The sequence below is a fragment of the Phytophthora parasitica genome (genome assembly GCF_000247585.1).
Source record: "Phytophthora parasitica INRA-310 unplaced genomic scaffold supercont2.53, whole genome shotgun sequence".
Classification (NCBI taxonomy): Eukaryota; Oomycota; class Peronosporomycetes; order Peronosporales; family Peronosporaceae; genus Phytophthora; species Phytophthora nicotianae.
Window position 1 is genome coordinate 326,467 of NW_008649039.1, and position 23,763 is coordinate 350,229.

The window sequence follows — 23,763 nt, forward strand, 5'->3', positions numbered from 1 at the left end:
TTCAGAGTTATTGAGATAATCGCCTCCAAAGTCATGCAATGGTTTTTCGTACTTATACGAAGTTTGGAGAAAAAACATGATTTGTGTTTTGAAAATCCGAACTGTCACTAAACTGAATCATTCAAGCATCTCACTCAAGAAGACACCACTGTCCAAGCAACCATGCTCCGCCAGCTCCCTCCGCCACCGTCGCCTGCATTGGAGTCCCTCACTCCCGAACAACCACCCTCCAATGATCTTGCTTCGAACGGCGAGCTGCCGCTCACAGCAATGTCGTCCTCGTTGGCTACAGAAGCGTCTCCAGTGGTTGAGATTCAACTGGCTCAAGACACCAACGAGATCGAGGTCGCGTCTATTCAAGAGCCTGCATCTGTGGACGAGAGCGAGGAGGGGGAAAGTGATGAACCTGACGACAGTAACGATGAGGACTGGAGCGATGTGAACGGGTCAACTGTTGAGGACGAAGTTTTGACCGGCGAGAGTGAGACGGAGGAAGAGGAGGTGGACATTAGTATCATTTTGGAAAATGTGGACGTTCACCAGATTGTGGTGGATCTCATACGTGACGACCAGTGCGAGCGACGTTGCCTCGAAGGCAAGGCCGGAGGAACCCAGACGAATTACGTCTACGACGAGTTCACCAGCGGTAAAGGAAGTGACCAGATCAACTCAATGCTTCAGCACTTCATCCGGACAGTGCTGGTACCGGCAGGAAAAAAGCACCTCATGGTGTATGCAGATAATTGTTCTGGGCAAAATAAGAACAACCACGTCATCAAGTTTTTCCTGGCCCAAGTGCAAAGAGGAACGTTCGAGCGCGTAGACTACAAATTTTTCGTGAAAGGACACACGAAAAACTCATGTGACCGAGGGTTTGGGCACATCCGCAAGCACATTAGCCGCTCAGATTGCTGGACAATGGACCACGTAATTTCCGCCGTCAAAGATGCCGCAGCATCTAACAGAACCGTCCACATTTCACGCGGCAACGACTTCTTCAAGAGCTACAAACCTCTACTACAAGAGCTATACAAAACACTGGCGGGGGTACAACAGTACCAGATCTTTTCCATGATCATGGAGAAGCCGGGTGTAGTGTTGTGCAAGAAGGGTCCGGACGATGCACCGGTGGAGAAGGACCTCCGCCGAATTGTTGACGGAGTCTTGACCGAAAACGAAAAGGTGGTGCGCATGATGGACCACTTCCTCGAAGATCTGCCTGTGCGTCCGAAAAACACTGAGAAAATTGCCGAATTTTACAAGAACATCCGCCCGTATGTGCCGGACGAGTACCAGTCAGACCCACTTTATGCAGCTCCCAGCAAGGAGCAAGGCGAAGAGGCCAAATCTGCGAAGCAAGCTCGTCGAGAACACCGTGCTGCCATGGCGGTTGCTGCAAAAGCCAACCAGGACCGTCGTAACAGAGATGCTGAAGAAGCAGTGTGTCCGATGCCGAAACGCTCGCGTAAGTGAAGCAGAATGCTCTGGTAACACTAGTGATACTTATGTCCAGGGGAAAATAAATTGATACTAATCGGCAGGTAGTCACTAATGTGAATTTGTGGATGAAAGTTGAATTTTGAAGATATTCTCCGTCGAATTAGACAAAACGGACAACGCCATTGGCTCCGCAGTCAAATTTTACATCTAAGTAACCAATAATTGTTTTTTGCATTTTCTGTCTGGGACAGGAGATATTTTTTTGGGGTTGCTGTAACTTGGTCTGTTGTAGGTTCTAGAAGGCTTACGGGGGCTTATTAGAAAGAGGAGACGCCCATCTTAACAGCGATGTGCTTAAATCGCGATTCGTACTTAGGTTCATTAGTATGCTTTTGTTTGACGTTGTCTCAAATGAGCTCTACTATGCGCGAGTAAATACCAACTTCAGTTTGGTCGCTCGAAGGTTACTTGAACAATCTTCAAAGGTCAAGCAAAATCTTTCCATAGATTTTGCCTTTCAACGGTCCCAGTCATTCCCGATTCCCCAGCAAGACAAGCGTAGCACATTGATCCTCTTCTTCCACGTCACCATGGTTAAGCCGTTATCGCTGCTGCTACTTCCCGTACTGGCGCTGGCCCAGCAGCAGACCAGTAGCAACGACGTGCTGCTCACGATGCCCGTGACCATCGACGGGTCGCTTAAAAACCTGCAGCTACTCAAAGGCGAGAGCTTCGAGGACGCCGCAATGTCCTTTGCTCGCTCCAACGGGCTCATGGCCGCAACAGACGACGCTCAAGTGCGCGCCGTTATTGACCAGTTGTCAGGTCTGCTTAAGGACAAGATGCAGGAGGTGGAAGCGGCACAGCAACAGCAGACGCAGTCTAACGAGCCTTTGCCCATTGTACAGCTCTCCATCCCGCTTACCATCGACGGGTATACAGGAGATCTCCTTAAATACGAGACAGAGACTCCTGAAGCTGCTGTGGAGAGGTTTCTCTACGCCAGCGGCTTCAGTATGGACATCATGAGGGAAGTGTACCCCCAATTGGTTACACTAGTCAACCAAAAGTTGGAGGAGCTGCAACCTCCTAAAAAGGAACTTTTCGCCTTTACCTTGTCGCTGGACGGGAGGGAGATCACAGTCCGACACTTTGAAGGGGGCATCCCAATGGATGAAGCCATCGAGACACTGCGGGTTATTGGAGTACACGATGGAGAGTTCATGGACAGAGTGGCGCCACAGATAGCCAACCAGATCGTCCATGAGATAAACAATAGACAACCCGCTCCGGAACACCAAGCTCAGCAGGTTGAAGAGCCAATGCAGCCTCCACAGAGACGAGAGCTGTTCTCGGAGCCCCTGACACTGAATAACCAGCCAGCGGTAATGGTCCACTATGAGGGATCCACCGCTAGAGAGACAGCGGTGCGTTTCTTGAGTGAGAATGGCATTACGGATGACGCGACGATCGAGTCAATGATGCCACAGCTAATTGGCATCGTGGACGGTCGGATGGCTGCGTTGTTGGAGCAAGAGGCGCAAGCAGCCCCAGCTCAGAATCAAGCTGCAGCTGAGCAATATCAACAGCAGCGACAACCACTAGTGACGGTACCAATCAGCCTGGATGAACAGCGTCAAGCCAACTTGAACTACTTTGAAGGCGATGAGGTTGAGGCTACGGTACAGCGGTTCCTTGTTGGTGTAGGCTTGGGCGAAAGCGAGGGATTCAACAACAATGTGGTGCAGCTTTCAGCTCTCTTGCGTGAACGGATTGCCGCTATCCCGCAGCAACAGGAAACGCGGCCACAGGAAACAACAGAGTCAGCGCAACCGACACGACCGGAGCCGCTGTTCTCCATCCCTGTCACGCTTAGTGGCAACGTGTACAATCTCGAGTACTTCGAAGGCCAGGAACCGCACTATGTTGCCAATTCGTTCTGTGTAGAGAAGCACGAGATCGTACGTGCGGAATTGGGCGTGGAATTTGACGGAGATCAGTTGCAAGCGTGTCAGAATGTGCTGGTGCAGTCGATTCTGAACATCCTCCAGGAGCGACAGCAATCGCAGGCGGGACAGCAACAGTCAGGAGAGTCCACTGCTGAATCACCTGCCCAACCTGGGGCTGCAGTACATACCGAGCCTGAAGCCCAGGTTCAAGCTGAACCGGAGACACCAGTGGATCCGCGTGGTATTCTTCTTTTCACACTCGATATCGATATGGGCGATGGCACATCGATCAAATTGCCAGTACACCGCAACGACAACCCTCAGGAGATAGCATCTGCCTTCTGCATGCGACACAATCTCGACCAAGAAAACGTCCCAGCGCTTGTGGATGCCATGCAGTCGCAGTTGAAAGAGCTACAGAGTAGCTAGACTTGGTTTACGTTGCTAAAAAAAAAGTGATCGATGGTCCAATACGCATTAACCTTTAAAGGCTAGATCTATCGACACTTTTGTGTCTCAACGAGTACACTGTTGTTTTACAGTAGAAACTTGTCATCGTAAATGAATTCCTCATAGCGCCCAAGATTTTAATTTACTGGTACATTCGACTTCATGTAGTACTTCACATCCATCCTAATGGCAGCGCTTGATCTTAATTCTGGGATCACTCTCCTTACGAGAACTGTCGAGCAGCAGTCCGCTCTTCGTTCGCATTTTCCTCGCTGGATGCAAGTCGATTTTGCTGTCGGCGCGTCAGCATCCCCATCATCCACTTCTTCACACAGATCTCCTCGTCCTGTTCCGACTTGTCGTCTTCAGAAATGGCATCCTTCCATTCATCCGAAATGGCGCGAGCTCGTGCTTCACTAGTCTGCTGACGGCGCCACACTAAGCACTCGATGCTGTATTCCCGGATGTAATACCAAGGTAAATCCTTCATATCAACCACATTAGGATCGCATTCGGCAAACAGCTCATCCACAATGTTGTCGTGTGCAAAAGGTTCCTGCCCGAAGTTCACGCGAACTTCATTGTACGAATCCACTCCGATTGACGGGTACCAGCTCGTAGATGTGCTCTCGATACCACCTTCCACCACCTGGTCAAGCTCTTTGCCATTGCTTGTGAAGAAGACGTGCGACTGGGTGGTGCTCATATTCCGCCGCACACCGCAGCCCACAGTGTCGCCCACTCCAAAGCGAGGTCCAAATAGTCGACCCTGGAACGACATAAAAACATCAAGTTAAACGGGTCTGATCACGTTAACTACAAGCAAAACAGTACTAAGAACTTACCCTCGTGGTTTGGCAATAGAAGCGACCGTCATCTCCATGATATCCGTAGGATTTCTGGTTCCAGCCAGGTTGTCGTCCCACCAGCGGAAAACTCGCCGGTACGAGTCCCAGAGACGTCAGTTCCTCCTCCACAGACTGTATATGTTGTTCCTGATCTTCCTGGTTCTCACTTGCCCTCGCTGGCCTCTCCCGGCGCAGAATCTGAATCTCAAAGTATCCACTCGACACGAGTCCAATATGGTACAGTGGCTTCCCATCCTTCCCAGCCTCACGTCGCTTGAACACTGCAACATGGAATCCAGGCGGGAACGGCACATTGGCCCGCACACTGCGGTCGTCACCAAGCTCGTCCCCGTTAAACGCAAAGCGAACCACATGCGACGGTCTCGTGTCTGCGTCATGCAGCGACTGAATCCTACACATACACAAGCAACAGCCGGTCAACCACCACGCTCTCGCTAATCTTCAATTGCAGTTGGGTACTTACTGGTGTTTGGCGTCGCTGTAGCCTTGGAACCGCTTGGTCTGGTCTAGATCCGCGTATGACGGGACGGGTACGATAGCGTGCGTAAGCAGTTGGAACATGCGGCTCTCGCTCGTGCCCTTAGGAAAGAGTGCGCGTAGCCTCGGCTCAATGGAGAGCGTGGCCTCGATGTCCAGCGGGAAGTTGAGCGTCGTCCAGCGCTGTGCGAAGAGATCGCGCCAGACATCTGGGAAGTGTGGCAACACGCTCTGAGACACGATTCGCGCTACCACGGCCAGTGCCTCTACGTCGCGGGCACTCGAGAAGCGCAGAATCTGCTGCAACAGCACGTCGTCCAGTGCCGTGAGACGGCAGGCCGCGCGCTTGAGTGATGGTCGGTGTGCCTGGCACATTTGGTGACAATTCCAGAATGGACCTTCGGAATTGGATGTTGAACAGGTTGAACTGTTGGGACAATTGCCGGTACGGTGATGGGTAAGGGCCCGACATATCTTAAAGTTTGTAAGGGCTGTTTAGGAGGGATATGTTCCGGTCGGCTGTTCTGCCAAAGCAAGCGTAATCAACGTCATTTTAGAGAACAGGATCGCAAAGTCTAAATTCAAACGGACAGCTTAAATTTGCAAAGCAGCCAATCAAATGTCATTTTCCTCAACCTCTGATTGGCTATTTTGATGTCTGTTTTACGGTACAGTCCGGTTAGGCTCCAAAACATGACACAATCATTGCACGGCTACATCGATTGTGCCGACGTCGTCGTCGTCGGGTGTGAACATCGATTCGATGTGTATGTACTGAGCTCAGCGAGCTGCGAAGGACCCGCAGAACTGCGAGTCGTACGTGTAGCCAGCTGAAAAAAGCCGACACTCGACTTGCCACCTCGGTTTAACAAAGCATTTCTTTACTATACATGTAGTAAAAACCATTACAGATATTCATGGAATTCTGTACAGTCCTTCTGGACATTGAAGTGGACTGTTTCGCAGATCTTCTTCGAAGCACGCCACCAATCTTCTTCTCCTCGTTGCTCGGGCTCTGGACGGAGCTCTCCCCTTCAAGGCGCCCTCCCCAGCTAGGTAACCTGCGCTAGGTACGCGGAGGTCCGTCTGTAGCCATGAGCATCCATTTATGTTTGCGCGCGCACGCGCTCCCATGTGCAAACCAGTTTCCAACGCATCAACCTTATTTTTTTATGCGTGTTATCTGAGGTTGTGATGATCAATTCAGACCATGCAAAGTCAAACTAACTGAAAGCGAGAGATTCGATATCAGCGTTAAGCAACGTCCGTCCCTGCTCGACGCATGGCAAGAATGCGCATGATCAATCTGGCGCTAACCTCCTCATCGGACACGTTCGAACCAAAGCTATCTCCTGAATCATTGTTATCGTCGTTCTCTTCATCTTCAGAACTCTCACCGTCTGAATCACTGATATCGTACCACTGCAGCTGCTCCGAGACGGTAGTCGCCATATCATTGCACTCTTCGAACAGCTCATCTAAGAGGCAAACCCAACAACATTAGTGAAGTTCATGACAATTCAGTATACACCACAGCTTTAGCGCAAACTTGTCGATGCATACCTGCGATAGCGCTGTACACGAAAGGTTCCTGTCCAAAGTTAAGATGCAACGCGTCGTACGAGTCCAGTCCGACCGCCGGGTACCAGTTTCGATGTTCGCACTCCACATACGCACCATCTTCGCCGGATATTAGCTCACCATTGTTTGTGAAAAACGCAAAAATTGTCCCTGTCCTCGGGTTGATGCGTACTCCGCAACCGACTGTGCTGCCAGACTTGAACATCGGACCAAAGGGCCGACCCTGCTTAAGAAATTGCCAGATTTTAAAGCACAAGTTAGCATCACGACACATCAAATTGCTACCAGCAGTACCTCCTACCTCAAAAGGAGTTCCATGATAATATCGCCCATCATCACCGTGATATCCGTGCGATCTTCGTGTCCACCCTGGTTGCTTGCCCACCAGCGGGAACTTTGCGTTCACCAGACCAATGGACGTCATAACTTCCTGGCCAGACATGGAAGGCACTCTAGCGTGTCGGTGCTGTCGTTTCGACAGACTCAGCTCGAAGTATCCTCCTGGAACCACGCCGACTTGATACACTGGCTGTGTGTGTCCTTGTGCTGTGTCCTCTTCTGTTGGGTTACGCTTATATACCGCGACATGAAATGTCGTCGGGAACGGCATATTTGCCCGAACACATCGGTCGTCCCCCAGCATGCCTCCATCCAGAGCAAAATCGACCGAGTGTGATTCTCTCAATTCTGGCGCCTGTAGAGAAACAATGCTACCAGGGCAGGTGCGTCAGCTTAAAGTAGCTCCTCTGTAGTAGAATAAAAAAATGGCATACCGATGGTATGCATCTGTGTATCCCAGAGCTTTCTGTGTCTCTCTTATATCAGCATAGGACGGTACGGGGATAATGGCGTGGGCCAGCAACTGGAATTTTCGACTCTCAGTACACGAACTGTAATATTCACCCCAACGTTGCCAATTATAATTGTTAATATAAAAAAATAAATGAAAGTTACCTTGGGAACAGAGCATCCAAGTTCTCGTTAATCTGCAACAGCGCGTTGCTATCCAGTGGGTAGTTGAGCGCCTCCCAGCGCCGTCGAAAAATGTTCTTCCAGATGATCGGAAACTGCGGCACCACGTCGCGAGCGACCACAGATGACGCCACAGTGAGAGACTCGACGTCCCTCGGCGCGGCGAAGCTCAGGACGTGCGCCAGGAGCTCGTCGCCCAAGCCCGAGAGGCTCGTCGTCATCCCAGCAGCAAATTTGAAAATACCAATGAACAACATACTTTAAGATATGATTTTGGAAAGGATAATCAAATTTAAAGATGGCTACACCTATTCAACAAGTGCTTCAACACAGCTAGGTCATCATTACGTGGTGGTCAAATTGTGTCGCTCCAAAACGTTGGCAATGAAGGCATCGATGCAGTTGCGTCGCACGGAGCGACTCCGAGCTTTGTTACTGTTTTGCAGCATCTGGCGAGCCGCAAGAGCGTTCATTCCCATGCACTCACTAAACAGCTCATCTTTGTCAACAATCCGCAGTGTATAGTGTTAGTTAAATGACCTTGCAAAACTCACTGTTAAGACAAAGCTTACCGATCACATGGTCGTACATGAACGGATGCTGACCAAAGTTTACGTGAATAGTATTCGGAGAATCCAGGCCCACCGCAGGAAACCATTCATGTGCATTATCGCACGGGATATATCGACCCGATCCTGGGAGGTAACGAGCTGGAATACAGGGACACTAGATTAAAACCGTCAATGGTGCTGGATACATGCGAAATTATACTCACATGTAACAGTGCTACCATTATGCGTGAAGAAAACGCGCCGGCCGTTGTCCTGTGAGCTGTGTCGAATGCCACAACCGACCGTATCATTTACGCCGAAGCGCGGGGCAAAAGGTTTCCACTGCAAATACTCGTTAATCCATCTGCATTTTCCAGAATGGTATTTCAACCGCAAACAACACACACACACTTACAGGGAATGCTGAGTAGATTTTCCCATTGTCTCCATGGTACCCAAACGACGGGATCGTCCATCCTGGTTGCTTCCCAACCAACGGAAAGCTAGACGGAACTAGCCCAATAGCAGTCATTTCCACTCTCCCATTTCTCAGCGTGTGAGAACTCGGCCGTGATACAGGATCAGAGATGCTAATTTCAAAATAGCTGCTTTTTGTCGCGCCAATCTGGTATACGGACGATTTCTTCTTGCTCACAGGGTCTTGAACTCGGCGATTGAATACCGCGATGTAGAGCGACGTTGGGAAAGGTGCATTAGCGCGCACCGATCGGTCATAGCCAAATCGTGCACCATCGAAGGCAAACTTTGTCACCGCACCATCATCACGCTGGCCATTACTCTTGTTTTTCTCCTGTGATATAATTCTTAACAACATTAAAATGCCACATCAGTCAGAATCAGACGACATAATAAAAGTGCCAGCAATATATGTTGAGCACCTACTACCTATGGTGAGTGTCTGAATATCCTCGTGACCGCTTCGTCTCTTTAATGTCCATTCCTGATGGCAACTGAAGAATTGCGCGTGTCAGTAATTGAAATATTCGTGCCTCCGTACACTCACTTAAACAAACAAATTGTCAATACGTTGGACCCCATCACCCTTTTATCAATAAAATACGCTTACAGTGGGAAGAGCGCACGTAGCCGAGTATCCACCACGAGATTCTCAGCATCTTCCGCCATTGCATCGAGTTGGAAGTTGAGTTTTCCCCAATGGCGAGCGAACAGAACGCGCCAGATCTCGGGATACTGTGGCAGCAGGTGCATCGCCACCAATTTCGACGCCACTGTCGTAGCTTCCACATCTCGTTCTGCGGCGAAACGCAGCACGTGCACTAATAGAGCGTCATCCAGGGCCAGCAGGTACGTTGGCATGGTGGCAAGGAGTCGCGAAGAAAGATAAGTGTGGTGTGCATCACACCACTTCAACTTCAATATGGTGTACATACTTCAACTTCAACCTCCGAAAAATGGCTGCTCTCATGGGCAACCATGCCACTGCAAATTGACGAGGAACGGTAGAGAGCAAGGTATATATGGACTATTACTTTTACATGTTGCTGGATCGAGTGCGCTGCAGCTGCGGTAGTTGCTGTACTTTCATGTTTTGAAGTTCCAAACGCAACTCGCTCGCCTCGCGTGTCGACACGGCTAGGTCGTCTGTTAGTCGGCGATTTTGCAGCGCGAGATGGCGCACCTGGTGCTGCAGGTCGACGAGCGCGCGATCTTTGGGCAAATGAAGCGGAGACGAAGACGAAGAATCGGAAGAGCCGGAAGTTGAGACTCGGATCGACTTGAGCGCTGCGTTGACTGTAAACGCGAGATCTTCGCGAAGACGAAGCTGCGGGGTGTTTAAAACCCATGCTCAGTGAGAATTGCATGCTACATGAGCGAACCTTGCGTACCTGTTTTTGATGATCGATCTGAGTTGGAAGTGGGTTAGACTGGTCAGAGTTCATTGAGGTCGATATGACAACCTGAAAGCAATTCAGCACAGCGTCAGTGTCATTCCAAAAACTACCGCTCATCCGTACAAAAGTACCTCAGCACTACAATCGGCTGTGGCGTAGTTGGTCCAAACGAGTGCCGCTAGCTGTCAAATTAAGCAAATCATTCGCATGAGCTCATATAAAGCTAGTTAGACCAGCAAAAGGGTACTGTAATGACTCACCCTCCTCTTCTTCCTCTTCGAGTTCAGTTCAATTCCAAATTTCTTGTAATACTCCTCCTGAACGGGAGGTTGCGTGTGATATTTCAGTCCGTTGTATATCTTAATTCGTTCGCCTTTCATCCTTTTAGCAGTCTGTCAATGAGAAACCTCATTAGGTGTGCTTGTGTGAACTTGAGCAGGTTGCTCACTTACAACTTCTTTGATATTCTTGTGAGGACCAGTCGTTCTCGGGCTCATGATGAGCTTCATTGCAGCAAAGGTAGATCCACGGACCTCATTCTGCTTCACTGTGTCTTGTGGATTCAGATCAGAGTACCGACACCTATCTGTAACATCGGGAAGCATCTTTCCTTCAGAAAAATACGTATTGAGTCGAGTTTCTTCTTCGTGGTAGACCTAGACCAGTGAAATCGAGAAATACATATTAATGGACCCGTACACGCGAAGTTTAAATTCTTTTATCTCAAATCAACGCACCCCGATAGTGAAGAAATCTATCCGGTTGAATGTGAGCCAGAATTTGGATCGGTAAAGCAAAGGTGTGTCACATCGTTCCCACAAATCGTAAACCTTCCGGCGGACCTCGTCGAGCATTCCAATCTTCCACCTATGCGATGACAAACGCAGTGTGAAAAATACATTCGCGAACTATACCAATGCAAAAGTACTTACTTAGTAGTACGTTTCCGCGATAAGAAGCCTCGGATGCGGCACTGCGCTCGAATAACTTGATATTTCAGATTCTTGTAGCTACGCTTGAAGAAGCTTCCACGCCATAACGCTTGAAGACAACAGAAGCCTCGGTACATGCGTCGATATCGCGCATACACAATGAACCCCCTAGCCATGAATTGTAGCTTAACGAGTGCCACGCGTTGTTTTTGGTACTTCTGTACTGCGTAACGCGTGCGATAGATCTTCTGAATCATGATAGCCCCGTTCCGTAGTGCTAAAAAGTGCTGTCGATCGTCCTTTCCCTGCAGCAGAGTATTTAGAGTAATATTCCCCATAGGTTCCAGGATGTCTATTAGTTCCCGACCTTCATCCGAGCAATCACCCATCTCTGAATTGATATGGCAGCGCTTCTTTTCCTGCGGTATTTCTTTCGCGCACTGTACATTCGAAACTGCTTCTGGAGCTGTATTTTGTTGTCATGATAGCGAGCGCATCACGATACAATGTTAGGTTCGAATGCTAAAGGTTGTCTAGCGTGCATGTTTTTAGCCGCAGACGTACGCTGATAATAAGCTGGCGTGTTGCTTCCCAGCTCGAGCCACTGCTGACGAGAGACCTGCTATATCCACAATAGTATGACGTTTAACAACGTGCTCCAACATGAAACTACGTGTTCCCGTCGCGCTTACTTTGCTGTGTTAAACAGTCCGTGATGGAAACTCACTCGAGATACATTACGCTGTTGTTCTCGAGAACTGTACAACTCACGGGGCTTTCTGAAATTGCCGAACAAGTTTCTAGAAAACACAACACGTTAATGTCAAACGCTTGAGCATCCTACGAGCATCAAAGGCATACTTTTTCAGTCGTGGAAATGCTTTATACTGCGAGCGCCACGTGTGAGATTGCAATGTCCGAAGTACTGAAGGATCAGATAGCAGCAACGTACCTTGTAGATTGTGCCGTCGTCTGGAAGACCAATGTTTGACGGAGGTGGGGCAATAAATGTCTCTTGTATTTCATCCGAGCGGTCCTCCAAGAAACTGCAGTCGTATTTCTTCTTGCCAATTGTCAATGAGCGGTTGAGCTTCTGATTGATCGACTGGTCAAAGAAGAGCACTTCTGAAAGTTGCGGATTGAATATGCGGTCTTCAATGAAGCGGTCGAACATCTGAGTCGCAATCAATTGAGCAACAAACGGGCGGGACGCAGCATCGAAATTGTCTTGAAGGAACCGTTTGCTATCAAACAGCGCTGATGTTCCTGATTCTCCTTGCACAGCAGGTTGCTATACAGCATAGGTGATTAGCACTATTCACGTTCACGGTAGCACCAGCAGACTACTTACCAGATAGTTTGCATATTTCTTGAAGAGTGTCACGAAGAAGCGTAAAAACGCTTTACGGATACCCTCGGTTGAAAAATTGTCAGTTTCATTGTATCGACTGTCAGTGAGCCCTCCGCTGGCATCGTTTCCCGTTGCAGACGCCATCGAAGCCGATGCAGAGAAAGTATGTCGATTCAGACCCGAACCGGTTCGTGAAAACGCTGTTGAGGATGCCGGGGGCAGGGATGACGTAGGAAGACTAAATGCAGCACTAGATCTTCTCCCGCGCTTGATCTTGCCAATCGAATAATGTGAATTGAGAGAGTCTGACATGCTCGACTCCGAATAAGACGTTGACAAGGGAATAGTTTGCCCGTGATCGGAAGCAAAGTTGCCGATTGGTTCAAGGTGTTCTTCGTTCGGAAAGGCCTACAGAGCAAACAGTCCCGGTTTATCACCCCTAGATGCAGTTAGTGAAAAAAGAAACCATGTACCAGATCTACTCGACTGATGCCTGCAGCATACGGATCAAAAATCTAGAATAAAGCATAAGTATCGTCAGTCCTATTGTGCCTTGCAAAAAGTAGCAATCCATACAGGAACTATCGACGTACACTAGCTACTTCCGCCAGTTTCGCACGCAGTTTTGAACCTTCTCGATCGGGAAGTTTTGGCACTAAAATGTTTTTGCCTGAGTCATCCACGGCAGGGATAACACTGAGAGACAATAGGGCAACAGGAAGAAGCAAACAGTACTCCTTAGAAAAGTAAGTACGAACACAGTTGTCAGCCAAGCACAGAACTAACCGGTTGTGATCCAGGTCGACAAAGACAACGTTGGTGGATCGACCCGCTATTTGCTTGAGACAGTCCGAGTGAGTACCAACTAGGAAAGGGACAGGTGCCTATGTACCATAGCACAAAACCCATTAGATCCAGCTACTTCAATATTTCTATTTGGCACTCACGTCAATGACATCGAGAAGTGACGTCGGGAGGACAGGGATGTAAGCCCCTTGCCAAGAAAATGGTAGCAAAATCGCCAAGAGCGCCTCTCCTACAGGTGTGAGCAGCCCGATATGCTTTGAGCACAACACGACCTAAAGCCAGCACTTCATATTAGTACGGTTCACTACGTGCAGTTGGAAGTGATATCAAGCATGAATATCATACCTTGAGCTCCAAAGCTACACATGAGAAAACTAGCAACACATTGTTCATGTCGAGAACTTGGAAAAGTGGCCGAAATGGGAACTGGGGTTTATGTTGCATACGAGTCAATTAGCCAGATAGCGACAATCATGAATTCGGGAGGCCACGGCTTACATCGACAAGGGGTAGTTCATTCTTTGGAGGGCGAGAAATGATCAGATTGCGGTCCGGCAAGGTTAACTGGACTTGTATCTGGCCCGGTGGTGGCAGCGGGATTTCCACCAAGAAGTTCGCAATATACCTTTCAATTGGCATCGGCGATTCTGATAACGTCACTCGATAAATCTAGCAAGGCAATCGAATTCATAAGTAACCCGTAGCCTTCTATGCAAACCAACGCAGAATTGATCGATACCTGCTGAAGGAACTGGCGAACAGCTGAGAAGTATGGGTAGAGCGACGTTACTACAACGCATTTTGGACAAAACACTGGCCCAGGAGCGCTTGACACATCTCCTGATAGATCTTGGACCCACTGGGGCAGTTGAGTTCGTTGGTTATCATCTTTCTCTTCAGGTTGATGGGGAATACTCGATGGACGCCGACGGTGGCGCTGTCGATGATAGTGCGGCGCTATTAATGATACAACTTCCAGCGGGTGAAGTTCTTCGTAAAATTTTAACGCACATGCGTATATCTTGACTCCACTCACGTTTGTTAGAACAAACGAAAAGAACACGGGCGCGACGTAGGATTTGTTCAACACAAAACCCTCTGGAAACGCAAAATCGGCAAGATGAGCGGGCAGTGGCGAGTCTCTATACTCGTCTGGAAACATGTCAAGCACAGCCGGGAGGAATCGTATCTCTGTTGGACTCTTCGTTTTCTCAACTGCACAAAAGTTCAAATACATTCACGTCAGTTTGAAGTAAATACAAGTAAAGCAGATGAGATTGGTGAACGCACTGTTTTGGTCGGGAATCAATGCACCGCGACCCACGACGACAAAATAATTGAGAAAGCGCTTTGTCACTTCCACAACATTACCCGCCTTCATCACAGTCGGTTCTGCGCTTTGCATTTTCCGTGCAGGGCTTCGTTGCTGATTGGCTTCCGTCGGTCTACTGGGCGGAGTGGAAGAATTTGTTTCCTCGGGGTTTTCGGGGCTATCCTGGTTTTTCTCCTCGATCGGAACCGGCAACTTTGTAAACTGCTTCACCTCGTACTTGGCGCGGATACATTTCTCGCGAATATCTGTAGCTGCATTAGGTAGCAGCTCCAGTGATGCGTCCACCTTAAGCCACTTGTCAAAATATTTGTTGTAGATCTCATTGACAGTCTTGTTGCCCCCCTTCATCGCTGCAACTTCCTCGTCTGTCCATGTATCGAGATGAAGCGACTTGACTCTCGAGAGCTGGACGCCAAGCTTGCGGTGAGCGCCCGCACAATTAATGCACAGGAACGCACCGACGGTTGTACTGGCCCAGATGGAGTCGTTTAGACGCGACGTGCAGTCTGCACAGCACTGGTTCTCGGAGCTTGAATGCATCATCTCAGTCAGCTTCCGGAAGGCTTGCTGCTGCACCACAGGCGAGTGGTTCGTACCATTCGAGCGTGAGAACATCATCATGATGGTCTAACTAGTAACCTCGACGCCCCGAGTATGCGTCGAGGGTCCCGGGCGATCAGTTAAGGGGAGACTGAAAATGCTGCCACACTCACATCTACTATTATTATCCCACCAATAGCACGACAAATGTTGACGCCTGTGTCTGAAACCGCTCGCCACCGCTACCTGCGCGCCACCATAAAACTTATGCAACAGACACCAAGGTGCGAGATCAACGAGATCAACGAGATCACTTTGCCTGCGTCCTTGGAGACTGCGGCATGCGGAGTGAATGTGCGACTGCAACTTGGTGACGACAACCCTAAATGTCGCGTGAAGGTAACACGAACGTCGCTCCAAGTGCGGTTCGCCTTAAAACCTTACCCTACCGCGGTTCACTGAACCGCGATCGCCTCAGTCGAACCGAGTGATCTAGATGAAAGAGCCAATCAGGCGTCGAAGCGCACGATTGGTTGGCCCTGGCAGGCGCTTTTGGCTCTGTCTAGCCACGCTGGCGTCTAAGGCGCCAACAGTACGGAACTGCACCAAAACTCCCAAGAAAAGCAAACATGGGCATGTAAGTAAAATGAATTGGGTAGCGACAGGCAGTCAATGGTCGCCTTCGCTCGCTGCGCTCGGCGCTGCATGCTTCGGATCACCAGGACGAATGCGACAAAAGAACAGCGTTTGGACAGAAACCTCAAGGGAGAGCTGGATGGATAAAAGAACAGATCTGAGGCACATTAATGCAGCGAGCGAGCGGGCGGAGGCGACAGGAACAACAACAAAAAGCAGGAAATAGTAAACAAGAAACTGACGCAGACTTGCTGCTGTGTAGTGTCAAGAACGGAAAGGTTGTTGTGTTGCTTAACGGCCGCTTCGCTGGCCGCAAGGCCATCGTCGTGAAGACGTTCGACGAGGGAAAGGGTGACCGCAAGTTCGGCCACGCCATCGGTACGACTGGGACAGATATTACAGGTTCATGCAGACAGGATCAAGGCTGACACTTGGGTGTTTGTCAATTTTACAGTTGCCGGCATTGACCGCTACCCGCGCAAGGTGACCCGCGCCATGGGCAAGAACAAGCTCAAGAAGCGCTCCAAGGTCAAGCCGTTCGTCAAGTACGTTAACTACAACCACATCATGCCCACCCGTTACGTCGCCGACATTGACCTGAAGAAGGTCCTGGACGACGAGGTGCTGGCCAACCCGGAGAGCCGCATTGAGTCCCGCAAGACTATCAAGAAGGTGTTCGAGGAGCGGTACGTCTTACCTCAACAAATTGAATACGTACAGGTTTATAGCAAAATTCTGACGTGTTTTATGTTGATTTACAGCTACCTCAACCAGGCCGCGTGCAAGTCGGAGAAGAAGGCTGCTGGTGTCAGCTTCTTCTTCAAGAAGCTCCGCTTCTAAGTGCAATCAGTTGTTTGCGTCTAGAGGCTGGTGGGAATCGGGGTATTAACATAAATGCAGCCCATTCCAGTTCCGTTCCGTTCGGGGAAACAAACCGTCAACATGTTGTATAGTCTTCAATGGCGTCCGCAAGCCTTGAACGTCACCTGCGTCTTGCAAGACCAGACCGGCTACTCATCGTCGTCTTCGATATGAAGCTCCACTCCGTCGGGCCTCAATGGCATAGTCGTCATCTTCTTCTTGATCATTTTCAGATTCATCAGACTCGCTGCTGCTCTTGTTGGGGTCAATCATCTCGATCTTCTTGCGCTCGGCAAATATCCGCTCGCATTTGCTTAGATTACCACCCGCTAAAATCCTCCTTGCACGCTCATTGTGCTTGCTCCTCATCTTTCGGGAAACGGACCGACACGAGTCAACACGCACTAAGTGAAGGCGAGGGCAGCGCGCTTCAAGTGCACGTAGGCTTGCATCTGTCACAGGTGTACCCTAAGAAAGGTAAACGTCAACTACAGCAAGACGTTAATGATTACCCAGTTCGCGACGAACCTTCAAATCAACAAGCTCTAAACTTGTACATCCATCAGAAACGTCCGAGGTCGCAAGAGCAGCGACTCCATCGTCGGAAATGGCGCGACAGTCCTATGGTATACCATCAGTAGTAACCGAGGGGTCATCCATTTGATGGAACAATAATTGCAGCATGGCAATGGCATCCGCACCTGAAGGGAGAGGTATCGAAGTGAGGGAGCGACTTGAGAAATTCCTCGCAAGCCGTCATCGTTGATCTTCGTCTTGTCCAAAATAAGCACTTGCAGCTGAGGCAAGCTTGTAGCATCCTGTTGGCCAGATTGAGTGAGATGCAGTCCAGAGCGGTGACGGCACAATTTACGCGAACAAACCGGAAAAGAAGAGATGCCGCGGCATGATGCCAGATCCAACCAGCGCAACGAGCTCCAAAGTGCTTCGGTCAAGGCCTGGAAATCGCGAAGCCGTACGCTAGTGCAATCGCTATCAAAAGAACAAGGACACCAGGCGTCAGCAGCAGCGAAAGTGTACAGGTACCCATAATAACTTGAATCCGCATACTTTATCGTCAATTCCTCCAGCCTCCGTGCATGTCTAGCAAGGTCTCGAAAGATCTGTGAATCCAGACTCGTCGCTTCTGAAGAAGCGAAACATCACAGCATCAGGATCACTACCATGTATCCTTACTTTCACCATGAAGCAATTTGTCAGCGTACCCGTGAAAATGATCTTCTCCAGCGTATCCCCACAGACTGTAATCAACGAACTAGCTGCTTGGTTGGTGACGAAGTTGCACCCATTGAGAAACACTTTGCGCAGCGCCACTGCATCACGCGGCCACCCGCTGAACGTTAAGGCCCGGCAGTCCAACAGCTCTAACGTCTGCGCAAGTCCACACGTCCTGTTCAGCTATCGAAGCGAATCCAACCACATGGGCATTACTTGTACCGACCTTGAGGTTGGGGCAATTCTTCAAGATGTTGAAGATATGTTTCTTCTGCATCCTTCTCATTATGCACAGCGATTAGATAGTTACAGCGTCTCTGCATGACTGGACAAGTCACACAACTAGCAGCAGCCTATTAACATGACAGTATCTACACACCTGTGCGCCCGGAAGACGCGGAGGTTTTGCTGCTGCACTATGAGCTCAATATGCGCGTCGACTAGCGTGATGTCGGGCAAGACAAGGCGCGTTAGCTGCTGGCCGGCACGACCCAGCATCGCGCTGACGTCGCGTCTCAGCAAGGGTCGGACAGTAACATGGCTAAAGTCGAGCTCCGTGACCGGCAGTTCCTCACGAATCAGCCGGCGCCAGCGTCTGCACACAACTTCGACACGCAGACGGTTGGGCACGACAGGAAGGAACTCAATGATGCAGCGTTCGGCCACCTCGATGAGTGGCGAAACTTTCGCTGTCGTGGCTACAACAGACGCACATCAGACACTGCGTCGAAGGAAGATCAAGCCAAGTGTGCCGCCCACCGGTAACTGCAGTTCTGGCCCCATTTGTCTGTTTTGGAGAAGTTTTGGCAGCGAGGCGTCGGCGCTGGAGAATCCTGTCCAGTGGGACATCGTCTTCATCTTCTAAATCCTCTTCCTGATTTCTTGCGCTAGGCGATGGCGGCGTGGAGCGCTTCTTGCCGGCCATAAAGGTCAAAACTTGGGGCGGAAAAACTCGGAGCTGGGCGGAAGATTGAGTGCCAGCACAATCAATTATGGAGTCGGGCTCAAAATGTGTACGCTGGATGGAAATGATGACGGTTGGTGGCACGTGTAGAAGCTCGACAAACCGAACTTTCCCAATTTCAAGTCGTTAATTTGTAGATTTTTGTTATTTTCAAGTCGAGTTTTGATCGAGCTACCTATAAGTACAGTACTCCTCCAGGAAAAAGAAACTTCCTCTCCACACGCGTACAACATCATCGGCAAGCATAGCGACCACGGCTGCTATACCTAGCTTGTTTAATGCTCATTAAATTCATCTACTCGGCTTCCATAATATTATCAAACCAATGTGTTCGACGTTTGCTCCAGATTAGTCGATCAAATCACCGCAAAGCCTGCTCAAGCCGGAAAATGCTGCCACATGAACATGATAGTTAACCGCATGTGATCTTGGTCGATTTTGTTGGTTGGCAATTTTTACGCGTACACATTATATTGCGATTCGCAAATGTGTCCACGAATGAGGCAACCCCATGAATGTATGGATACTGGTAGGAAGGACATGCTGAGCATTTGATGACATCCTCCCTTTTAGTTATGGCATGATTCGCAGTTCAACGACTCCACGCGTTGGCGATTTTGGATTCCAAAGTGAAAGCTCAAACTCTTGGATATTAGATCTCCAGTTCGTCGACAAGTTTGATTTATTTTTCACCTTGAAAGTTACGTGTATTCGGCAAACTGGTGGGTTGCAAAGCTCTATGAAAAGCAAAAGCGCTGCAAACAGACCAGAAGGCTTAGAGTGTCACAGCACAATGTGAATTGCGCCGCACTCAACGACCCTGTTGTACTACAACTTGTAGTATATGAAGATTAATCTACAGACATCGAGGACAATTTCTTACTATATTGCAGCGTCGTGATGATATCCGACACATAACCGTCTGCCATTGCAGTCACCACTGTCGCAACAGCAGCACGATGAAGGAATCATCTCAAAGGTCACCATTGGGCCCTTCAGTCATTTTCGAGTTTGTACCGCCCAAACGATGGGGAAGAATTCCACTGGCCCGGCTGGTAGTTAATGTGCGGGGTAGGTCCCACATACAGTCGCCAAAATAAAACGCTGACTCTTGTGTCTGGTCACCGACTACTGTCACATTCTGCATCATGCGATCTGTTTGGCCCAGATGGAGCGAGCCACACGTGCAGTCGGGGAACTAACTGCCTTCAGTATCGCGACCAGCCCGAGAGCCCCCAGCCTCCACACGGCAACAAGCGTCGATTACGTAGCACAGTCGCCCCGTCGCCACCGAGTCTCTTAACGCTGCTTCTACATCGGTCGCCGGGACGGCAGCTGCAGTCACTAACTCTCTCCATCAGCACAGCAGCGTCGCTAGTTTCCCCGCCTCACCACTGCGTTTGACGCACGAAAGCGACGACCATGGTGAACCTCTCGATGGACAGCAACGTGCTGGACTCGCCTGCGGACTCGCTGGATTTGCGCCAGCCGCCCTCAGGCTACACAGCTAATGGAGACAGCAGCCGCGGCGAGAGCAAGTTCTTCGCCCTCAGCGTAAGCGGAACCAATATGGCTGGCAAGCCTTCACAGCTCGCCACACCTTTCGTATACGGCACACCCGTAGACAAGAATTACAAGACGTGGCCTTTTCTGACTGTCGGCCTGTGTGCCGCTGTCGTTATCTTCGGCATCATCTACCACGAATTGCCCGAGTACCGTCTGGGCTTCCGCTACCAGCTCTACGTTCTCTTCGGCTCGACCGTCGAGAACGCCAAATGGGTCGGCGGACACCGTGAAATCGTCGAGTTCATCGTCAATTACATGCTCATCGGACTGCCGTTCATGATCGGCGGCATGGCGCTCGCTCTGGGAGACGCGCTACCACCTGTGCCGACGGGAGCACACCGTACAGTCATGCGTTTCCTCAAGCGCAAGATTTTCGTGGGCACCATCAATATCTCATACGCCGAGTCTATTTGCACGCTCGTGTTCCTTGGACTGAACGCCATTTGGTTCTCCGCCGTCTTCTCGCGCAACTATGACGCCCTTGTAGAGGCAGATTCCACCGACTCTGCTTCCGTCTTTCGACTTGTGGGTCAGGTGTTTGGCTTTAACGCCATATTGTGTTTCTCATTGCTGATTATTCCCGCGACGCGTAACTCGTTCTGGATGATCTCCATGGGTATCGACTACTCGCACGCGATCAAGTATCACCGCTGGATCGGATTCTTCACCGTCGCGATGGTGGCGCTTCACGCCATCCCATATTACTACGCGTGGTTCAAGAGCGGCACGTTCCTCGAGTCAGCCTTCCCATGCATGGACTGCGACTACGGCACAGTGGGTAAGGGGCGCTTACAGAACTTCTGCGGTCAATTGGCTCTGCTGTGCTGCCTCATCATCGGCGTCACGTCGCTGAGTCCGATCCGTCGCAAGTATTACGACGTGTTCTACTACTGCCACCATCTCTTCATCCTCGTGCTCTTCCTCAGTGCACTACATTTCTCGCAGTTCGTCATCTGGATGTACCCTGCCGTGTGTCTCTATGTCATGCACCGCATCTTGGCTCGAAGCCAGAGCCGCATGCCGTGCGAGGTTGTGGACCTGGAAGCCATTCCCGGTGAGATCACACGTCTTGTGTTCCGTCGCTCACCTGGCAAATCGGGTCACTACCACGCTGGCCAGTTCGTCTACCTTCGTATTCCGCTGCTGTCGCACACGCAGTGGCATCCGTTCAGTATCAGTTCGTCGCCGATCGAATATGAGGACACTTTTACAGTGCACGTCAAGTGCATTGGTAACTGGACCAAGTCGCTGTATGCCGTCGCTATTCAGGCACGTGAGGAACGCAAAATGCCGCTCATCTACGTTGATGGTTTCTATGGCAAGATGTCCGACGACTTCCAGCACTATCCAGCTCTGGTATTTGTTGCTGGTGGCATTGGCGCTACGCCGATCATCAGTATTGTGGGTAAGATCCTGGACTGCATGCGCAACAATGACCCGAACATGGAGTTCACGCAGGTTTATTTCCACTGGACATCGCGTGAGATCGGTATTTTCCACGAGTTCGAGCCACTGTTGGATGCCATCGAGCAGTACGACCCGGACCACGTGAAGTTCAAGGTTCGTCTCTGCTTCACGGGTGACCAGCATTTGGGTGGCGTGGACATTCCCAACGGTATCACACTCAAGCCTATGGACGATACGAGTATGGTCCCCACTCGTCCGTTTTTCCAGTCGTCACGATCAGTACCCCGTCAGATGCTGCTGTTTTTCATCACGTTCACGTGCAGCTTCTGGTGCCTGTTCCTCATCCGGTTGAACTACCCGATCCTGGGTGAACTACGTGTCAACCAGAACATGTGGCCTATGCAGCGTGTTGTGGAAGTTCTCATTATGATCGCTGGAGCTGCTGTTGGCTGGGCTGTGGTGTTTACGGAGCCCACACCTCGGTCTATGAGCCGGATGGAGAAGTCGCGCCTCATGCCTACACTGGGTAGCTACGGCCCACAGGAGACGATGGCTAATATCGCTCGTGGCTCGGAATACTCACACTCGCTCTCGTTCGACGGCCAGGAAGTCGAGTTCCATCACCCCGTGAGCCGATCACGGTTGAACGTGAAGGAGTTGTTCAACGAAGTTGTGAAGGAGCAGTCGCACAACTTCGCCGTCAACATCACAGGCATTGGCACATGGGTATCAGGCCCCATGGGTCTGATCCATGCAGTAGAGACGGAGGCCTCCAACTTTGCTGGCATCTTCGATGTGCACTATGAGGAGTTTGAGATGTAGAACTACCCAACTACTTTACCCCAGTGCGTATGTGTTGTTGCGCCCATCGTTCGTCGTTTTAATACCAATAGTAAGGTGCTTCTCAAATGCGTGGAGCACTCGTTTGCCTTCAAAGAGGACTAGCGAGTGGCTGAGTTAGTTTTCATTGTCATTCTACTATCGATGCGAGCACTGTTAGTCACTCGAATAGACACCTGCCAGGGACGATATAGGCAACCTGAGAAGAAAAATTCAATGGAAGGTAGACAACGCCGTTCGATGTGTTTTGTCACAATCCCTCTTCGTTGTCATTGGGCTACCAAAGCTTGCTTGAGGACGTCGCACGAGCTACTTAAACTCTCCGCACGGACGCACTTAAACACGGCTGGGGTACAGCATCACACGCACGCTCTTGCTGATGCCCTCGGCCGGCAGGTTCTTGGCGAACTTGGCACGCACGACGCCGTTGCTGCCGTGAGCGCGCATGACCTTGCCCCAGATAACGCGGAACTGGGTGCCGTTCTTCAGGGACTTGGCCTTGTAGATGTAGGCGATCTTCTTGCCCAGGTAGAAGTCCACGTCCTTCTTGTCCGTCAGGCCCTGGATCTTCACCAGCGCCGTGTGCGAGTACTGGTTGCGCAGGCCACGCTTGTAGCCAAGGAACACACCCTTGACGTAGAGACGAGTAGGCTGACCGGAGGAAGCGACCATTGTAACGAGTTCTGCAACAATCACCAACAGACAATAAGTTAATCCTGCACTTCAATAAAAACCGCCGAACCGCCCGCCGTCTAAGAGCCTGTACGTCCTCCATATCCCTTATACCCCAGAAGAGAGAGAGAGAGAGAGAGAGAGAGTAGAATCTGTCTGTAGGGTTTCTTCTGGGTGTGCCTGTGTCTAGTTGGTATTGCTGAGCTGCATAGCGTAGGAGAGCGGCACTTCCTTCTCTCTCTATTCTGAGCGGGCTGCATGGAAGGTGATGGAAGCGGGCAGGGCTTTCTAGACGGCGGCATGGAATCCAGAAGCTCCTCACGTACCAGTTGAATGAATTGAACAAGCGAGGGACTGAAGGTTTTGGCGGCGTCAAGTGCAGTGGACTTGGGGCCCAATCGATTGGCGGCCAACGCCCAGTGGTAGAAACCTGTGGCAATTGATGTTACCTGTTCAAA

The 23,763-nt window shown here is 50.3% G+C and overlaps 10 protein-coding genes across 24 annotated transcripts; 4 read left to right on the forward strand and 6 right to left on the reverse strand.

Annotated features, from left to right (window-relative positions):
* Window positions 1–162: 162 nt before the first annotated feature.
* Window positions 163–1,473, forward strand: PPTG_16124 (hypothetical protein; the record flags this gene model as incomplete). Its single annotated transcript, XM_008913449.1, has 1 exon — window positions 163–1,473. One exon carries the CDS (start codon window positions 163–165, stop codon window positions 1,471–1,473), a length of 1,311 nt encoding a protein of 436 aa, XP_008911697.1.
* Window positions 1,474–1,876: 403 nt separating this feature from the next.
* Window positions 1,877–3,998, forward strand: PPTG_16125 (hypothetical protein). Its single transcript, XM_008913450.1, has one exon. It carries the CDS (start codon window positions 2,031–2,033, stop codon window positions 3,816–3,818), a length of 1,788 nt encoding a protein of 595 aa, XP_008911698.1. The 5' UTR covers window positions 1,877–2,030; the 3' UTR covers window positions 3,819–3,998.
* On the reverse strand, window positions 2,557–5,609 carry PPTG_16126 (hypothetical protein). The gene is made up of 3 exons (XM_008913451.1): window positions 5,172–5,609; window positions 4,685–5,099; window positions 2,557–4,608 (listed from the first exon to the last, which is right to left on the reverse strand). The coding sequence occupies exons 1-3, from the start codon at window positions 5,558–5,560 to the stop codon at window positions 4,063–4,065; spliced, it is 1,350 nt and encodes a 449-aa protein (XP_008911699.1). The 5' UTR covers window positions 5,561–5,609; the 3' UTR covers window positions 2,557–4,062.
* Window positions 5,610–6,048: 439 nt separating this feature from the next.
* Window positions 6,049–8,019, reverse strand: PPTG_16127. 2 transcript variants are annotated; one of them, XM_008913452.1, is made up of 5 exons: window positions 7,721–8,019; window positions 7,540–7,656; window positions 7,068–7,476; window positions 6,749–6,989; window positions 6,049–6,663 (listed from the first exon to the last, which is right to left on the reverse strand). In XM_008913452.1, the coding sequence occupies exons 1-5, from the start codon at window positions 7,993–7,995 to the stop codon at window positions 6,440–6,442; spliced, it is 1,266 nt and encodes a 421-aa protein (XP_008911700.1). In that variant the 5' UTR covers window positions 7,996–8,019; the 3' UTR covers window positions 6,049–6,439. The 2 variants fall into 2 exon arrangements, with proteins under 2 accessions (XP_008911700.1, XP_008911701.1); XM_008913453.1 differs by having other exon boundaries at window positions 7,540–8,019.
* PPTG_16128 (hypothetical protein) lies at window positions 8,004–9,672 on the reverse strand. Of its 4 annotated transcripts, XM_008913454.1 has the most exons (6): window positions 9,377–9,672; window positions 9,196–9,312; window positions 8,705–9,113; window positions 8,514–8,631; window positions 8,311–8,448; window positions 8,004–8,237 (listed from the first exon to the last, which is right to left on the reverse strand). In XM_008913454.1, the coding sequence occupies exons 1-6, from the start codon at window positions 9,625–9,627 to the stop codon at window positions 8,083–8,085; spliced, it is 1,188 nt and encodes a 395-aa protein (XP_008911702.1). In that variant the 5' UTR covers window positions 9,628–9,672; the 3' UTR covers window positions 8,004–8,082. The 4 variants fall into 4 exon arrangements, with proteins under 4 accessions (XP_008911702.1, XP_008911703.1, XP_008911705.1 ...); XM_008913455.1 differs by having other exon boundaries at window positions 8,311–8,631; XM_008913457.1 differs by having other exon boundaries at window positions 8,514–9,113.
* Window positions 9,673–9,689: 17 nt separating this feature from the next.
* Window positions 9,690–15,502, reverse strand: PPTG_16129. 2 transcript variants are annotated; one of them, XM_008913458.1, is made up of 21 exons: window positions 14,544–15,502; window positions 13,993–14,468; window positions 13,752–13,922; window positions 13,599–13,679; window positions 13,394–13,525; window positions 13,233–13,330; window positions 13,040–13,142; window positions 12,920–12,961; window positions 12,447–12,854; window positions 12,048–12,386; window positions 11,957–11,982; window positions 11,788–11,895; window positions 11,660–11,717; window positions 11,463–11,561; window positions 11,096–11,400; window positions 10,901–11,030; window positions 10,616–10,819; window positions 10,424–10,555; window positions 10,295–10,345; window positions 10,158–10,229; window positions 9,690–10,093 (listed from the first exon to the last, which is right to left on the reverse strand). In XM_008913458.1, the coding sequence occupies exons 1-21, from the start codon at window positions 15,205–15,207 to the stop codon at window positions 9,803–9,805; spliced, it is 3,990 nt and encodes a 1,329-aa protein (XP_008911706.1). In that variant the 5' UTR covers window positions 15,208–15,502; the 3' UTR covers window positions 9,690–9,802. The 2 variants fall into 2 exon arrangements, with proteins under 2 accessions (XP_008911706.1, XP_008911707.1); XM_008913459.1 differs by having other exon boundaries at window positions 9,771–10,093; window positions 11,660–11,714.
* A 115-nt stretch (window positions 15,503–15,617) lies between these two features.
* PPTG_16130 (hypothetical protein) lies at window positions 15,618–16,960 on the forward strand. The gene is made up of 4 exons (XM_008913460.1): window positions 15,618–15,763; window positions 16,025–16,140; window positions 16,217–16,448; window positions 16,524–16,960. Exons 1-4 carry the CDS (start codon window positions 15,756–15,758, stop codon window positions 16,600–16,602), a joined length of 435 nt encoding a protein of 144 aa, XP_008911708.1. The 5' UTR covers window positions 15,618–15,755; the 3' UTR covers window positions 16,603–16,960.
* On the reverse strand, window positions 16,482–18,872 carry PPTG_16131 (hypothetical protein). 10 transcript variants are annotated; one of them, XM_008913462.1, is made up of 9 exons: window positions 18,616–18,872; window positions 18,236–18,554; window positions 18,083–18,134; window positions 17,847–18,012; window positions 17,692–17,767; window positions 17,505–17,613; window positions 17,325–17,441; window positions 17,152–17,244; window positions 16,482–17,091 (listed from the first exon to the last, which is right to left on the reverse strand). In XM_008913462.1, exons 1-9 carry the CDS (start codon window positions 18,779–18,781, stop codon window positions 16,777–16,779), a joined length of 1,413 nt encoding a protein of 470 aa, XP_008911710.1. In that variant the 5' UTR covers window positions 18,782–18,872; the 3' UTR covers window positions 16,482–16,776. The 10 variants fall into 10 exon arrangements, with proteins under 10 accessions (XP_008911710.1, XP_008911714.1, XP_008911709.1 ...); XM_008913466.1 differs by having other exon boundaries at window positions 17,152–17,441; XM_008913461.1 differs by having other exon boundaries at window positions 17,325–17,613.
* A 1,088-nt stretch (window positions 18,873–19,960) lies between these two features.
* On the forward strand, window positions 19,961–22,818 carry PPTG_16132 (hypothetical protein). Its single transcript, XM_008913471.1, has one exon. The coding sequence runs from the start codon at window positions 20,243–20,245 to the stop codon at window positions 22,613–22,615; it is 2,373 nt and encodes a 790-aa protein (XP_008911719.1). The 5' UTR covers window positions 19,961–20,242; the 3' UTR covers window positions 22,616–22,818.
* A 55-nt stretch (window positions 22,819–22,873) lies between these two features.
* PPTG_16133 (hypothetical protein) lies at window positions 22,874–23,717 on the reverse strand. The gene is made up of 2 exons (XM_008913472.1): window positions 23,632–23,717; window positions 22,874–23,316 (listed from the first exon to the last, which is right to left on the reverse strand). The coding sequence occupies exon 2, from the start codon at window positions 23,303–23,305 to the stop codon at window positions 22,970–22,972; it is 336 nt and encodes a 111-aa protein (XP_008911720.1). The 5' UTR covers window positions 23,306–23,316; window positions 23,632–23,717; the 3' UTR covers window positions 22,874–22,969.
* Between the last annotated feature and the right edge of the window lie 46 nt (window positions 23,718–23,763).

Coding starts and splice junctions, on each gene's coding strand:
- PPTG_16125 (XM_008913450.1), top strand. CDS start 2,031: ATGGTTAAGCCGTTATCGCTGCTGCTACTTCCCGTACTGGCGCTGGCC.
- PPTG_16126 (XM_008913451.1), bottom strand. CDS start 5,560: ATGTGCCAGGCACACCGACCATCACTCAAGCGCGCGGCCTGCCGTCTC. Junction 5,100..5,171: donor TACAGCGACGCCAAACACCA/GTAAGTACCCAA, acceptor GTGTATGTGTAG/GATTCAGTCGCTGCATGACG. Junction 4,609..4,684: donor TCTATTGCCAAACCACGAGG/GTAAGTTCTTAG, acceptor ATGTCGTTCCAG/GGTCGACTATTTGGACCTCG.
- PPTG_16127 (XM_008913452.1), bottom strand. CDS start 7,995: ATGTTGTTCATTGGTATTTTCAAATTTGCTGCTGGGATGACGACGAGC. Junction 6,990..7,067: donor ATCATGGAACTCCTTTTGAG/GTAGGAGGTACT, acceptor TTTCTTAAGCAG/GGTCGGCCCTTTGGTCCGAT. Junction 6,664..6,748: donor CGTGTACAGCGCTATCGCAG/GTATGCATCGAC, acceptor TTTGCCTCTTAG/ATGAGCTGTTCGAAGAGTGC.
- PPTG_16128 (XM_008913454.1), bottom strand. CDS start 9,627: ATGCCAACGTACCTGCTGGCCCTGGATGACGCTCTATTAGTGCACGTG. Junction 9,114..9,195: donor TATTCAGACACTCACCATAG/GTAGTAGGTGCT, acceptor AATGTTGTTAAG/AATTATATCACAGGAGAAAA. Junction 8,449..8,513: donor TAATGGTAGCACTGTTACAT/GTGAGTATAATT, acceptor CCTGTATTCCAG/CTCGTTACCTCCCAGGATCG.
- PPTG_16129 (XM_008913458.1), bottom strand. CDS start 15,207: ATGATGATGTTCTCACGCTCGAATGGTACGAACCACTCGCCTGTGGTG. Junction 13,526..13,598: donor GTGTAGCTTTGGAGCTCAAG/GTATGATATTCA, acceptor TGCTGGCTTTAG/GTCGTGTTGTGCTCAAAGCA. Junction 10,820..10,900: donor TAGATTTCTTCACTATCGGG/GTGCGTTGATTT, acceptor TCACTGGTCTAG/GTCTACCACGAAGAAGAAAC.
- PPTG_16130 (XM_008913460.1), top strand. Junction 16,141..16,216: donor CAAGTTCGGCCACGCCATCG/GTACGACTGGGA, acceptor TCAATTTTACAG/TTGCCGGCATTGACCGCTAC. Junction 16,449..16,523: donor AAGAAGGTGTTCGAGGAGCG/GTACGTCTTACC, acceptor GTTGATTTACAG/CTACCTCAACCAGGCCGCGT.
- PPTG_16131 (XM_008913461.1), bottom strand. CDS start 18,781: ATGGCCGGCAAGAAGCGCTCCACGCCGCCATCGCCTAGCGCAAGAAAT. Junction 17,614..17,691: donor CTGGAGGAATTGACGATAAA/GTATGCGGATTC, acceptor TTCTTTTGATAG/CGATTGCACTAGCGTACGGC. Junction 17,092..17,151: donor TAGAGCTTGTTGATTTGAAG/GTTCGTCGCGAA, acceptor TACCTTTCTTAG/GGTACACCTGTGACAGATGC.
- PPTG_16132 (XM_008913471.1), top strand. CDS start 20,243: ATGGTGAACCTCTCGATGGACAGCAACGTGCTGGACTCGCCTGCGGAC.
- PPTG_16133 (XM_008913472.1), bottom strand. CDS start 23,305: ATGGTCGCTTCCTCCGGTCAGCCTACTCGTCTCTACGTCAAGGGTGTG.